Raw genomic sequence first — 15,109 nt, forward strand, 5'->3', positions numbered from 1 at the left:
CTCTTGGTTTTCTAATTTTTGGCACTTAGTACAAAATATAAACATGGGATTTGATTTCTTTTATTTATTTATTTTTTATTATTATAGGAATTTGATTTCTTTCTTAAATCTTAAGTAAAGGGGTTGCTTTCATCTAGTTGTTTATATTTATAGTAAAGTACTTTCTTTGATTATGACCTTAGAAATTTTTTTTTTCTTGCTTTTTATTTTGATCATAACAAAAACACCTCTTTCCCTAGCCCAAGTTAATGTTTAGCATGATCCTTCTTTGTATGTTATTGTCTTTTGGGTGTCAACCCGCATGGTAATTACACCTGCAATATCTCTGTTGTAAATGCTCTGGTTACAGTCCATGGTTGACTCACAGTGATCAATAGTCAAGGTCACTCAATATAAGTTTTACCTTTGCGACCATATATTGTTTAGTGATAGACTGATGCTAGCGTATCATTTTAGCACTTAAAAAGATTTCGTTAAAACTATTTCCTAGTCCATAGGATCAAATAGGATTAATGATTCTACTAACCTATAATTTCATTCAATACTCTTGGGAGCAATGCTCTCTCATCTCACATGAGGTATATGGGGTATATGTTGTTTATGAATGACTTATGGGATGTTCCTTATTCGAGTATGGAGCATGTACCTTTATTCTTTGTCTTGTGTTCTGCTCTGTCATCTACTGGAGTACTTCTTGTTTGCTGAGTCATGCTCCAGCATCCTAAAGCTTGATAAAATTATCATGTGATCATATGCGGACAATCATACCATATATAAACCTGTCATTTTTTATCCAAATAGAATATGATTGCACATCCTGGTTGAGGATTTTAATGGAAGCAGTGACATGCTAGGAGTATGTGTCTTCATTAATCATTAGCTTTAGTAACTTCTAAAGTCCCTTTATATCATCATTTTCCATTGACAATGGCTTTTTCCAGCTGCTGAAATTTTCAGTCTTATTAGTTAATTAGGTTATTAGTATTATATTTACTTTCATAGAGTCAAGGTTATTTTTGTAATTCAGGTCTTCCTAAGTGAATTAGAATTAGGGTTTAGTCCTAGTATGTTATATAAGAATGTTACTATACTCCTACGGAGAAATTTGATAGTTTACTTGATTAATAAAATTTCCATTGAGACTTTCTCAATGGTCTTGTGCTGATTCCAGCCAACTCTAAGTGTTAATTCCTAAGTTTTGCTTTCTTGTGCCGATTTCAAGCAAGTCTATGTGCTGATTCCTATGTTCTTTTATTTTGCCAAAAATATTTTTTCGTCTTTAAATTTTACATGAAGTTCGGTTTTCATCCCCAATTACAAAAGTTTGGTTTTCATCCTTAAATTATCAAAAATTGTTTTTCTTTTCATATCCTATTGAAAATGTTACACTTTATGTCCTTTTGTCCACTTTCATTAACTGTTTACCCTACATGTCTAACAGAATACCTAGGTGGCATTACTGAATTTGACATGAAACACTAAAAGAAAAACACATAACTTAATATGACATGGACATAAACATTATTTCCTTTCTTTTCTCACATTTTCTCAACAACCAAGCACAATCTTCCAAAAATTCAGAACTTCATGTGGGAAAGGACATAATATGAAGTACCCATCAAGGATCTTTAGCTTTAGTTCTCTCGTATATTCAGTTATTAAACAATGTCGAGGGTATGTATTAAGCTCAGTCTTAGCCGAAAGGCAAGGATAGACAATAAGTTTAAGCACAAGAAAAGGTTGTTATTTCTTGAAGACATAAGTAGCAGAACGGTTTTAGATTTATCCAATTACACTACACAAACCTGTATAATTTCAATGCTGGCGCTAGTTCCTTGAATAACTTGTATCCTGTACGTTGCAATCCCACAACAAAGATGGTCACACCAAGGAGCATGGAGATAGTAGAGACCTCAAAGCCAGTCTTACCCCCAATTAATTTGGATCCACACAATTAGTGATAAGCTGACAGTACCACCAACAGATACTGTTATAAAAGGCAGTTGAAGAAGCTGGACATCTGCTTTGCTTCTTTTGGGTCAAATTGATCAGCACTGTGTATTTGGTTTCTAATAAAAGGGAAAGGAAATTTATATATCTATGTCATACTAATACTTAGGTAATGATTTTTAAATTTTTTTTTTTTAGTTTTTTATTTAGTGCTGTATTTCAGATTAAGTAATGTCACAGGTATCTAATACATAGCATTGAAAGTTAACAGAAGTAGATGGAAGGACCAAAAGTGTGATGTTTTCAATTGTTTATTGATCAAAAAAAAAATTATGATAGTTTAGATGTTTAGGGATGAAAACCAAATTTCATATAAACTTTAAGGACAGCCAATATTTTTGCCTTTTCTTTTTCTGTTCTTTCATTTCGGAGTAGCATCATTTTGATTTTGTCTTCTTTCAGTTATTTTTAAAGGAAATAGAGATTTGTCTATTTGGGACTTTTATATTTATATTTGCATGTCCAATAAATTCCCTTGAGTTTTAACTGTGGGTTTTCCTGTGAATTGAAGGAAGTTGTATGGTCCAATAAAAACTTTGGTTCATTGAGGTGACAAATGATAAAGTTCTGTTGCAATTTAATGGGTGAGCTGGGTCCTAGGGTGTGAGTTTTTTCTACTTTTTTTTGGTAGAGATGTGGTTGCTTTCTTGGGTGAAGTTACTTAGACAGTTAATTTGTTACATCAGAGTTGGCTCTAACGAGCTAGCAACCTTCTTTCTCCTTTGAACTTTTTCCTCAATATTGAGAGTAACTATAAGCATTGGAGGGTGAGGTTCTTGTGTAGTTGTATTTGTTTGTATTAGTGTCTAACAACTCTAAATTCTTTTTTATTTTGCTTTTATTCAAGTTTTGCTTTTGGGACTTTGGGTATGTAAGTTGTGGAATTTATTATTTTTATTATTATTATTTTTTTAATTCTGTATAATTTCCATGGTAGTTGTAACTGTTTCTATCGTCCTCCTTCGTTATTCACTTTATGGTAATGGTTTCTTACCTGTCATTTGACTTAGACCATGATTGTTGGAACTGTGTTGATCACAACACTCACTTTGCTTCTCCTCCACTCTTCATTTTTTGAAGCAAGATGATAAAACCCATAACTTCACATCCGATTCTGATATAAAGATTATGATCCAAAACCTCTAATGTTTGAAAATAAGAGAAGTACCAGTAGGCTTAGGCTGGATTTCGATTTTCCTTCTCTCTGGATTTTGCAAAGATGAAGCAGATGAAATTGGGGATTGAATCTCAAATACTATTTTTGTTTTAGTGCATTTCAATCTGAATGTATGTTTATGTATGTGAAAAATAATTACCCTCTATGCTCTGGGTTATAACAGCCTTGGACTAAGGTACTACTGTATAGCCTTATATTTACAGAAAATAAGGGCCTGTTTGGGTAATCAATTTTCATCACTCAATTTCCATCACTCAATTTCCATCACTCATCACTCATCACTCATAACTCATCACTCATCACTCATAACTCATCACTCATCACTCATTTTTTAACACTCATTTGGCAACATCATTTTTATTTTCATCACTCAATTTTTTCACACTATTCATGGGTCCCACACCTGTCAGCCAGTACAGTTTTTTCTTTTTTTTTTTAGCACCCAACTCACCGAAGCTAATATATATATATATATATATAAAATAATTAAAAAAAAAAAAACAAACAAACCGAAAAGCCAACCCAGGAAAAGAAAAAGAAAAAAAAAAAAAAAAAGAACAACGCCAATCCAAAAAAAAAAAAAAAAAAAAAAAAACGCCAACCCAAAGCGCTACCCAGGAAAAGAAAAAAAAAAAAAAGAAAAAAAAAAAAGAAAACGCCAACCCAAAAAAAAAAAAAAAAAACCAACGCCAACCCAGAAACGCTACCTAGGAAAAGAAAAGAAAAAGAAAAGAAAAAAAAAAAAAAAGAACAACGCCAACCCAGAAGAAGAAGAAAAGAAAAAAAGAAAAAAAAAAAAAAAGCCAACGCCAACCCAGGGAAAAAAAAAAAAAAAAAAAAAAAAAAAAAAAAAAAAAGGTCAAAAGGTGGTCAAAAGTTGCGGTTGTGGGTCCCTCATGTGTGTTTATTTACGAAAATGCCATTGAGTTATGAGTTATGGAAACTGAAAACAACCTTTTGTTGTTTTCAGTTTCCATAACTCATAACTCAAAAATCAGAGAATTGAGTGATGGAAACAGAGTTATGAAAACAGAGTTATCGTTTGGCCAAACAACCTTTTTACTATGGGTCCCACCATTTTTGAGTTATGAGTTATGGAAACAGAGAATTGAGTTATCAAAAAACTCAATCCAAACAGCCCCTAATTCTCTCCATCTGAAATGAATTAATTTCATTCATATTTATTAATCTTCTATAAATCATTTGTGTCATTTAATCATTTTTCAAACTTAGTAAAATGTGGAAGCGAATTAGCCATGTCAGGGATCCCTTAGTCATCTCGCACTCATGTCACCACAACACGTAGCAACCAAAGAGTTGTCATCTTGTCTTGCCAGTTTAATAAATTAAAGGGCAACTATATCTGATTTTAATATCAGTACAGCACATTATGCTTAAAGTTCAGGTCTTTTTATAATTTATAAACTATGCTTAAAGTTCATGTCACAGCATGTCAGATGGGTTTATATAATGTAGTGATAAAAGATTCTTAGGGAAGAGGAATTTATAACAGATACACGTCCTAAGGGCACCAGGTAATGCTGGACCACACGATGAGAAAGTTATTAAATGAAGTTTCAGTTTGCATAAGGAGGTGCATTAGGACCATCTGCATTGGACAGTGATGCTCATTTTATTGTTCAATGCTCTATGTTATTAGATAGGTTACTGTCACCATCCATTTCAGACAACCTTGGGATTGTAATTTTCAATTGGCATGCATCTTCCCCTTCCATCTTCACCCAGATGAATTTTATCAATGTGCCTCTATGGTCGGAAAAATTATTGTATAGAGACAATCTCATGGAGTGTGATTCTCACAATATATGGGTCTCATAAATTTGTGAGGCCAACCAAATGTCATAGCCGGAGTGCGTCACGAGATGGTCTCATGAGATACTTTCTCCTATGTAGTTGATGCATGAATCACAAAGCATGATACCTTACCTAACACCATAGTATTGAATTTTGATTGTCATTTGTCAAGAGTTCTCCCTACGCGAAATGGAGAGCCTGATTGTAAATCCAATTATGGCAGTACTATTGTATTGAGATTACAATATGTGAGCCGTTGTGCAAGAACTTAAAACCAAAGTGAATTAAAAAAAAAAAAAGAAAAGATGATTAAATTTGTGAAATTATTAATAAAAAAAAAAAAGTCTGAAATTATAAAATTTTCCTTGAAATGGACCCTCTTTATTTTAAAAGCAAGTAAAAGTTCCAATATTAACATTTTGATGGGTAGAATTCAGTCGATAAAATAACTGTGGCTTTTGGCATTAAGGAAAAATAGTAAAACAAGATAAAAACTAGAACTTGGAATTGAAGCATTAGGAGTAAAACACAATAAAAATGAGAACTAGGAATTGAAAAAGTAATCACCCCAACCTTAGGTAGATATTATCCACTTTGTGGCTCATACCTCTCAAGTACATAGTAGTTGAGGAAAAAACCTCTACATATTGAATAGAGATCATTCCTTATAAGCATATTCGCATATGCTTCCCCAGATGATGTAAGACTCTTAAAATTGCTTCTCCCTTTGATTCTTCACAATCTGCCCCCTTACGAACACACACATCTTCATGTGTAGAGCCCACACTTTCGGCTCGGTATGACTTTGATATCATTTCTAATGACCTCGCCCCAATTATGTAGACATTATCTTTTTTGAGGCTTATACCTCTTATGGTTTTTTTCTCCCTTAAATTACACAACAGTTTAGGAAAAGACCTCTCTACACATTGAAAGGAGAAGCAATCCTGGGATGCTAACTCATAAACTTTCTTGAAATTGAAATGTAAAGAACATTTTTCGTAGTGTTCTGATGATACCTCTGTTTTTTTTTTTTTTCTCTTATCTCTTTATTTATTTATTTATGAAAAACACTCTATTTATTTTAGTGTAAGAGTGATATTAACCGACATCAGGAAGCAACTTTCACTAATATGGTGACGTTAAGACCAGATAAAATAAAATAAAAAGGAAATCAAAGGGAGGAAAATCATTGAGAGGAAATCACAAATCACAAATCAGATAAAATTGAAATTATCAATGGCGGCCACAATGTTCACTCTATGCTTTGCTCGAGTAAAACTAAGCCACATCAGCAATGGCCCCCACCCCCCACAAAACAAATAAAAATTTGGTAACTTCAGACCTCAGCCAAAACCAAACGAAACCTTACCAAACAATTAATAATAAGACTTATATATTGTTTGTTTAGAAACAAAAATAGGAGGATACATCTGAGCGAGAGAGAGAGAGATCGGAGATGTGGGAATCGATTCTTTTAACGTTAGCAGCAACCGCCGGAAACAACATCGGCAAAGTTCTTCAGAAAAAGGGCACCGTCATTCTTCCTCCACTCTCTTTCAAGTTCAAGGTTCTTTCTTTTTAATACAGATCACAACCCTTTTGATTTTCATGCATGCCCAGTTAATCAATTTTTGTAATTTATTATTTTTATTATTGGCATCCAGGTGATAAGGGCATATGCTTTCAACAAATCTTGGTTGGTTGGTTTTCTAATGGATATCTTTGGAGCAATGTTGATGTTGAGGGCACTCTCTCAAGCTCCTGTATGTACTATGTACCCCCCTTCACTTTCTTCTACCTTTCCTATCTTGCTTATTATTTTTTACCATATATATATATATATATCTATCTTATTTCTTGCTATAAATCATATTAAAAAAAAAAGACCCCATTTTTAAAAAATTTGTCAATTTAAGTCCCAAATTTACCAAATCCTTTCAATATAAGGACAGGCTTGTTCATAAATCAATTTGGTAGTCATTGAGCAAGAGCATAGAGGCTAGAGAGAAAAAACGTTGCTTTGAGTGAGAATGTGATTGCCAAAAACTCTAAATTTTATCGAACACAAATTTTATCAACAATTTTCTTTTCTCTATGCTTCATTACTGCCCAGAATATTGTAAAGGACTAATGTAGATGGATACGGACTTCAAATTGAAATGGTTTCATAAGTTTGGGACTTTGAAATAGGATATAACTGTGAGCCTTTTTATGTAGTTTTCTCAAGTAATAATAATAGTGACGATGATAGACATGTTCTAGTTAGCTTAACCGGTAAAGTTTTTTGTCATCTAATAACTGACCTAGCTAGGATCTAGGATTGAATCCTACCAATACCAAAAAGGAAACCCATTTGTGTCTTGGCCTGATAGTAAATAATAATCATCATAGAGCGAACATCATTGTTTCAAATTTTATCATATCTATAGAAAAAGTGATAGAAAGTTATTAGCCCTTGTGTTATTTTTCTGAAGGTTCTTTTTGTTAGCTTAAACATGAAAACCAATATTATATGTGAGAATTTGTAGAATTGAATTTTTATGACATATTACGTGCATACATGTATATTTGCCTTTGTTTTTTTATTGGTAAATTGCACATTCACCCAATGGATCTTGAACCCACAGTTGCACCCTCCACCTCACACTTGCAAGGGAAGGAGTTGCCATTTGAGCCCAGCTAGAGCTCATTGGCATACATTTATATTTGCAAAATGTGCCAACCTAAATATTATATCTAGTTATTTAGCTTATCTGAAAATTTTTGTCATCACATACTGAAAGGTTAACCCTACTACTTATATATATATATAGAGAGAGAGAGAGAGAGTGGTTTTGTGCATTTGTTTTAACCTTGGTTGGCTTCTTAACAATATGCTCTCAGGTATCTGTCATCCAACCAGTTTCTGGCTGTGGACTTGCTATTCTTTCTATCTTTTCGCATTTTTACCTAAAGGAAGTCATGAATGCTATTGACTGGATGGGGATTACTTTGGCGGGTATTGGTACCATAGGTAATCTAAGCTCTTCGTGATTATCTATGTTGATTATAACAAGTGAATATATTTTAGAATCCTGAGCTCTCATAATTATTATGTCAAGTAGAAGTTAGGAATATTCTTTACACTTTCTTTTTTCTAAACTTTCAGCATGAGGCCCGTGAGGTGTGTAAATTAGCAATGAATTTATGCTCTTCGTGATTTCACTTTTTTATTATCCCAAGCCTATCAAGATGTTTATGCTTTGCAAACAAAAGTTTATAAAACTTCAATGCTTTCTCTGATGAGCTCTAGCTGAAATGGCACCTTCTTCCCTTGTAAGAGTAAGGTGGAGAGTAAGGTTGTGGGACTTACTAATAAAAAAAAGTTCAATGCTTTCAATATTGGCTATGCTTTTATTTTCTTCTTTTTTTAATATTGAATTGATTTGACCCTATATGGTATTATAATCTGTGATGCTTTTGTATTTGCAGGAGTCGGTGCTGGAGGTGAGGAGCAAGATGCTACTTCCATATCTATTTTACATTTACCATGGCTGGCATTCATTGTTGCCATCTTGTTTGTAGGTACCTTATACTATGCACCATCTGATCTTTAGTATTGATGCTCCACATACTGTTTTGTATAACAATTATGTGATGATCTAAGCCTTATAGAACCCTTGCACTTAGGTACTTCTTAATGGATGGCTTCGGATTTACAGACGCCAACGAAGAGAACAGGAGATGGTAAATTCCCCTTTAATTATGTTGACACTTAGTAAGATTTATTCAATGGCTTTTTAGTACTAGTTATACTATTGATAGTGTTTGCTACATATCCTCTTTCTTTGTTGACATTCTCTTTTGATGCAGATAGAATTTGAAGTTGTTGAAGAAATTATATATGGCTTGGAATCTGGCATTTTGTTTGGGTACTATTACTATATCCTCACTAAGCCATTTGTTTTTGCATATATCTTCTCTGTGTTCAGCTTTGACCTCACTTCTTCCCTATCTTTTGGTTTTAGGATGAAAGGTCTTGCAATAAAATACCATAAATCAATGTTGAATTGTAACTGTTGTCCTTGGAATTCTGACTTTGCTCAATTGCTGGAAAATATGAAAGGTCCCCCCCCCCCCCCCCTTCCCCAAAATAAATAAATAAAAGGATAATAAAAAGAAGAAGGGGAAATTGGGTTCCTTACATGCCCAAATATCTTTCTTTTTTTTCTTATAGCATGGGGGGAGGGGGGATTTGAAACCAAGTTCTTCACAAGGAGAGAACTGGGCAATGGCACTAAGCCAGAATGCTCTTGGCAACATGCTAGCATATCTTACTAATGCGCTAGAGCGTGATTGAGTTGTAGCATCACTTGAATAGACAACTTTTCATCTACAAACATCTTATATCGTGGCAAAATGCTATACAGCATCTAAAAATATATTTTTACAAATAGGATCTTGTTGAATAATCTCCATAACATCACTTCTCTCATTTTTCTTAATTACTTAAAAAAAAAATTTAGTTTTAAATAAAATCATTTTGATGCTTAAAAAAAATTAAAATAATTTGTTGAATAGTTTATGTTACAATCTGTCTCTAAAATGAAGTTCAACATATATAAAGAAAAACTTTCTAGTAATGTTAGTACATCTAATTGCAGGATGGCATCTGTAATATCAAAGATGGGATTTGTATTTTTTGAGCAGGGCTTCCATAGCATGCTGGTACCGATCTGCATATCAATCAGTGTATGTTGTAGCGGTACAGGATTTTATTATCAGGTATTTTGAGCAGTTGACTTAATCCACTTTTTCATATCTAAATGTTGATGGATGTGCACCTGTGATATTTAACCAATTAACCTTTCTTGAGTAAAAAATAGAGACTTTAAGCTACATACCAAAATGTCTGCCATTTTAAAGATTTTTTACACAATGTGTCTGTAACTGTGTGTCTGTGTGTTTGTTTGTTTTTTGTTTTGGGGGGGAGGGTGTTGGGTGTTATCTTCTGTGTTTTACATAATCCATCATGGAACCATTTCTATTGAAGCTGCTGGGTGTTTGTCAGAAAATTATACATATACAACATCATCATAACGTGCTTATTCATTCTATTTTAACAGACTCGTGGTCTAAAGCATGGGAGAGCAATTGTAGTATCCACATGTGCAGCTGTTGCATCAATTGTGACTGGTGTTCTTGCTGGTATGCTGGCATTAGGTGAACGACTGCCTTCAGCACCAACAGCTCGTTTTTCACTTCTGCTTGGATGGTATAAAATACTGGGCTTTTTTTATTATTAAAAAAAAAACTTATTATGCTTAGAGAAGAAAGCCTCTTGAATATAATCTTTGGGCCTGATTTTTAAACCTTGAAATATGGTGCAAACCATTTGATCTCATTTTAGAAATCTTACCTAGTACTTCCTCAAAAATATAGTTATCAGTCTGCATTAATTGGGTGTATCTATAGTGGATCTATTTATTTTTATGCTGGCCGTCAACCTACTGTGACCCTTCACCTTTTGGGTAAAAGTATGCAGTCTGATATATATGGTCATGTTAAATTAATTGTCATGTACGCATTTTAATAAAAGTATTATTACCTATCAAAAATAAAAAAAAAATCGATAGTTCAGTTCTTACTCTCAATTTACAAATGGAGATTTGAGCGCTCATGTTCAGGATTTGTGTGCCATATGTTTATTGTTCATTTCTTTAATGCAGGTTACTCATTATGTTGGGCGTGATTTTACTTGTGACTTCAACGCGGCTGCTTAGACACCTTCCACGGCCATTACGTGATTTTATTCAAAGTGGTGTTGACAGGAATTTCAACCTTAGACGATCCGGATCTGCCCGTGTTAGGGATACAAACCCAAGTGCTGTTATCCAGGCAGCAACATTACATTCTTTGATATCATCCCCTTCTAAAGAGAAGGCTTGAATTGACAACGATGGGGAGATTGTTGCATACACAACTATGTTAAGATTCTTGTTGACAGGCTTGTACATGGCATGAAAAGTAGCTCCATTTGGTCTCTAATTGAGGTTGGGGTGTATAGTACCGTTCATCTGCTCATTCGTTTTTAGAGGTTGAAATTTTTTTTAGATCATTCCTTCTGTCTGACATCTCTTACTAGATATATTGTTGTACCTGTTTGAAACTCTTGCCTCCTACATTCCATATAGTCTCAAGTTTTTGTTTTTTGTTTTTTGGTTACTTCAAGGATGATGATCTTAGTGACTAGATATGGAATGGTAAACAGGCTTTGGTTCATGTGCAAGTGACTTGAGGCAGAATGATTTCAAGCTCTTTTTTTTGAACAGTGGGGGCAATATATACTAGCTATTTTCCATCAAGTAATGCTGAGACAATTGTAAAAACAATTATCTTCACAATTTTTTTTTTTTTTTGAGGGGGATTATCTTCACAATTATTAACGTGACAAATTGTGATTGAAACATTACTTTTACACCATACGTTAATGATGTCATTATTAGCTCTAATCACTGCATGCCAAGTCAGCATCAACGAAAAATATTTGTGAAAATTTGTCTGTTAGACCTGGTTGTTTTTATTTTTCTAGCAGATAATTGTCAAGAGGTGGTACAAGTTACAATATGTCCTTGTGCTGTTGAGTTGCTTTCACTTTCAGAAGTATAACCGGGTAAATACTCGTGTGGCAAAGGGTGTCAACTGTTGAGATACGAGGAATCAGCTAGACTCTAGAGTCTAGTGTCTACGACTATAATATAGACATTACTGTAGAAAGTAGAGAGAATTTTATTTTAGGATTAGATTTCATAAACACTCACGTCAGTTTATCTATTATACATACTTTTTCATTAAAATAATATTTTTTTCTCATTTTTTTTATTATTTCCCACCTACCCCCACCTAACCCACAAAGTCTTTGCCTCTCACTTTCCCCTAACCCACCCACAAAGTCTCTGCCTCTCTCTCATCCCTCAAAGTCTCTGCACCTCTTTATTTTTTATGACAGTTCGAAAGTTACAATCAAGAGAGAAGATGATGATGTGTAAAATTGGTCACTTTTTGTATTTTGTAAATGTTTACATCCACTAATGTGGATGCTCTTAGCTTCTTAAGGTATCCAGACTTTTTTTTTTCTTCCCAGTATCCGAAACTATATATAAGTAGCATATAAAGTGCTCTTATCTCTTAGTTCTTACAACTTGAAAGAAATTTGCAATATTCAACGTCACTTAAATTTTGGTTTAAATGCAAATGATCATCTAGTTTTGTGGGATACATCCTTTCGGGGGAAATTCTACAATACCCATATTTTTTTGTGGATATGATACTTCTATTAGGATATTGGACTATCCAAACACTTGGCAAAGGTTAATCTTTGACTACATCTAACGAAGACCTAAAGATTTACGTTCTCTCCCAATCAACACTGGTAGCTGTCATCATGAAATACCCATGAAATGAATTGCTCATTAGAGACAACTGGCCGGTCGAACACCCAAGCTTTGGCGATCAACAATGGGTGAGCTTTTTTTGAACTCGAACTCAAACTCACCAAGTTAGTTGGCAGGTGGAACATAAACCCACTCAAACCCTGTGGACACCCCTAACCTCTATTTGTTTTCATGTTAATTGTAATATAGCAACTAAGATAGTGTCCATATCAAATCGCATAACAGGTTCAATCACATGATAACCCTTTTTTTAGTGACAATGAGAGGGTCACATGATAGTAACTTTGTCATAAACGCTAGTAACTCACGTCACATTAAATAACAAATCTATAACAGATACCACACCCCCAAAAAAATTGGGAGTAAAATAGAAGAACCCTCGTTTCATCATAATTTATAGAGTTTAAAGATAAAAAATGGAGTTCGCATGTCATCCATTTTTGACACCATCAGAGTATTTATAGATTACAAGTCTTCCTCACAAATATTGGCTTGACAATTAGAGAATATGATAGGTTGGAAATCGTCATATTTCTTTTGGGACAAAGCTGGAAAGGGTAACCAAAACTAATATTTATGCAGGGCCAGACCCTGTCATAATTTCTCTCTCTCTCTCTCTGTCTCAAACAGAGGCATACACTCAACAATGAATCTTTCTTATCAAATTCATTAGAATCATTAGACACAAGTACTTTGAAAATGAATAAGCCCTTCTTAGTCAAAATAAATGGAGAAACTCGTCAAGTTACTTATCTCTGAGTCTCTGTCTCAACAGTGGTTTAAGAAGGGTGGCTCTATTTAATCATCAGAGATATTATATATTACTTACAAGTTTTCCTAAATGTTTCACTTTTTTAGCTTTCACTTTGTCTCGTTCTTCATTTCCCTTTTACTTTGTTGTATTAAGCATATACACATTTCCATAATAAACAGCAGAATGATGGTAAGGACAAGAGTGGCACAGACAAGAGGACTACCAAAACAAGACCTGATTTTAAGTTAAAAAAGTTATGAAGGGACCTCTCTCAGATGAATAGTAAGATACCTCTGCAATCACTTCATGGTATGTCGACTTAAGAAATAGATGGCTTTTCAGTGTTACAGATCCCCAATTAGGATGTGGAAAGGAGAGAGGGACCCCCTTAAAGAAATAACAACCATTTCCACTTTCATATTCATGACATTACCATAGGTCCACCATCACCAGGACAAAAGCTACCACTAGTGAAAAATCCATAATGCAAAAACAAAACCCAATATTCAAAATCCTAGAGATATCGTCAAATTCATAATGCAACCATTTGCAATAGGAGTATAGGACACATATTATGGCATGCATTATGCAGGGGCCAACTGTCATTTCATCAAAAGAGTTTACTTATGGGGAAAAAATGACAGCAAAGCCCCATATAACTAGACTTGTCAGAGAGAAGAGGGCCATAACATTAGGACCCCTCCGTTGGTAATCCATGTGAGTTACAGTATGGCACCTCCATATAAGGCCAAGCTTACCTATTAGAAAGGTATATGAATTGGGATTTCCAAAAGGGACAGATCATCAGGTTTCATATCAGCTAGGACAAGTTCATTGGCTACTATTCTGATACCCTATCAAGTATATAGGCAGGTTCTATAATGGAACACCAACCTTTTATGATTGTCACTGCTTCCTACTGTTAGCAAAATAACTGAGCATCAAGGAAGCAACTTTAATGGAAAACTACTTTCACCAAACACTAGGACTAAAAAAAATGTTGGGAAAATTACATTTTACCACATGGTTTGAACTGAATTCAATTCGCCAACTTGTGATTTAAAAATTACACTTTTCCCACTTGAAATTTAATTCCTTCAAAAAATTAGCCTAAAATCTTTATAAAAAAAATTGCAAGTTTAAATTATGTTTTTTTAAGAGTAAATCCAGAGAACAAACTAATAACCTTATTACAAATCTACATTACATTATTCATGAACACAAGAAAATACAATTAAATCTCAACTGTGTAAAGTGCAACTTTCTAAACCATGAGTTAGCAAATCAAATTTGACTCAAATCATAAGTGAGTAAAGTGTGAATGAACCCACATAATTTTGTAATAAGAGACAAGGGAAGCTGAAAAAGAGAAAAATTAGGTCATGGGGTGGTAGGGTAGCCATCTGAGGCTGTTAAAATGAAGTGTGTTTTCAAATTTTCATCCATGTGCCTCGCACAGTTGACTAACTTAGTAACTTCACAGCAAAGTCAGCCCATTCCTAACTCACCCATTTAGTCATTAGCGGTAAATTAACTCTTCTTTATCAACAACAAACTTCAGATGTGTTTTTGTACTTTTCTTTAAAAGTCTGTAAATACCAATAATTGGAATTTTTTGAACAAGTTGCTTAAATTTCTCATATTGGAAGATGATCCTGAAACTTGTATGAACATTTGTCATAGTTTGCCAAGGAAGCTAAAGTTGTGAACATGGATTGAATTCCCAAGGAAGCTAAAGAGAGTAAGGGAGAAAAATAATTAAGGATGAATCGCTCAACAATATTTTCTTTTTGGGTCAAACTCTATGCTTCTAACTTATTCAGAAAAGGTGGTAGGCAACACCATCTTCTTCTGAATATAAATTAGGAGGGAGACATTTCTTGAAGTTATTAATCATGACATGAACAAGAAATCAAC

General features: G+C 33.9%; 1 protein-coding gene across 1 annotated transcript; it reads left to right on the forward strand.

Annotated features, from left to right (window-relative positions):
- The first annotated feature begins 6,214 nt into the window (after positions 1-6,214).
- LOC115969571 (probable magnesium transporter NIPA9) lies at positions 6,215-11,266 on the forward strand. Its single transcript, XM_031089249.1, has 9 exons — positions 6,215-6,572; positions 6,670-6,768; positions 7,889-8,018; positions 8,477-8,565; positions 8,675-8,731; positions 8,858-8,916; positions 9,649-9,769; positions 10,111-10,259; positions 10,714-11,266. Exons 1-9 carry the CDS (start codon positions 6,462-6,464, stop codon positions 10,931-10,933), a joined length of 1,035 nt encoding a protein of 344 aa, XP_030945109.1. The 5' UTR covers positions 6,215-6,461; the 3' UTR covers positions 10,934-11,266.
- Positions 11,267-15,109: the final 3,843 nt, after the last annotated feature.

This window comes from Quercus lobata, chromosome 2 (assembly GCF_001633185.2).
Source record: "Quercus lobata isolate SW786 chromosome 2, ValleyOak3.0 Primary Assembly, whole genome shotgun sequence".
Lineage (NCBI taxonomy): Eukaryota > Viridiplantae > Streptophyta > Magnoliopsida > Fagales > Fagaceae > Quercus > Quercus lobata.

Coding starts and splice junctions, on each gene's coding strand:
- LOC115969571 (XM_031089249.1), top strand. CDS start 6,462: ATGTGGGAATCGATTCTTTTAACGTTAGCAGCAACCGCCGGAAACAAC. Junction 6,573..6,669: donor CACTCTCTTTCAAGTTCAAG/GTTCTTTCTTTT, acceptor ATTGGCATCCAG/GTGATAAGGGCATATGCTTT. Junction 8,917..9,648: donor GAATCTGGCATTTTGTTTGG/GTACTATTACTA, acceptor ATCTAATTGCAG/GATGGCATCTGTAATATCAA.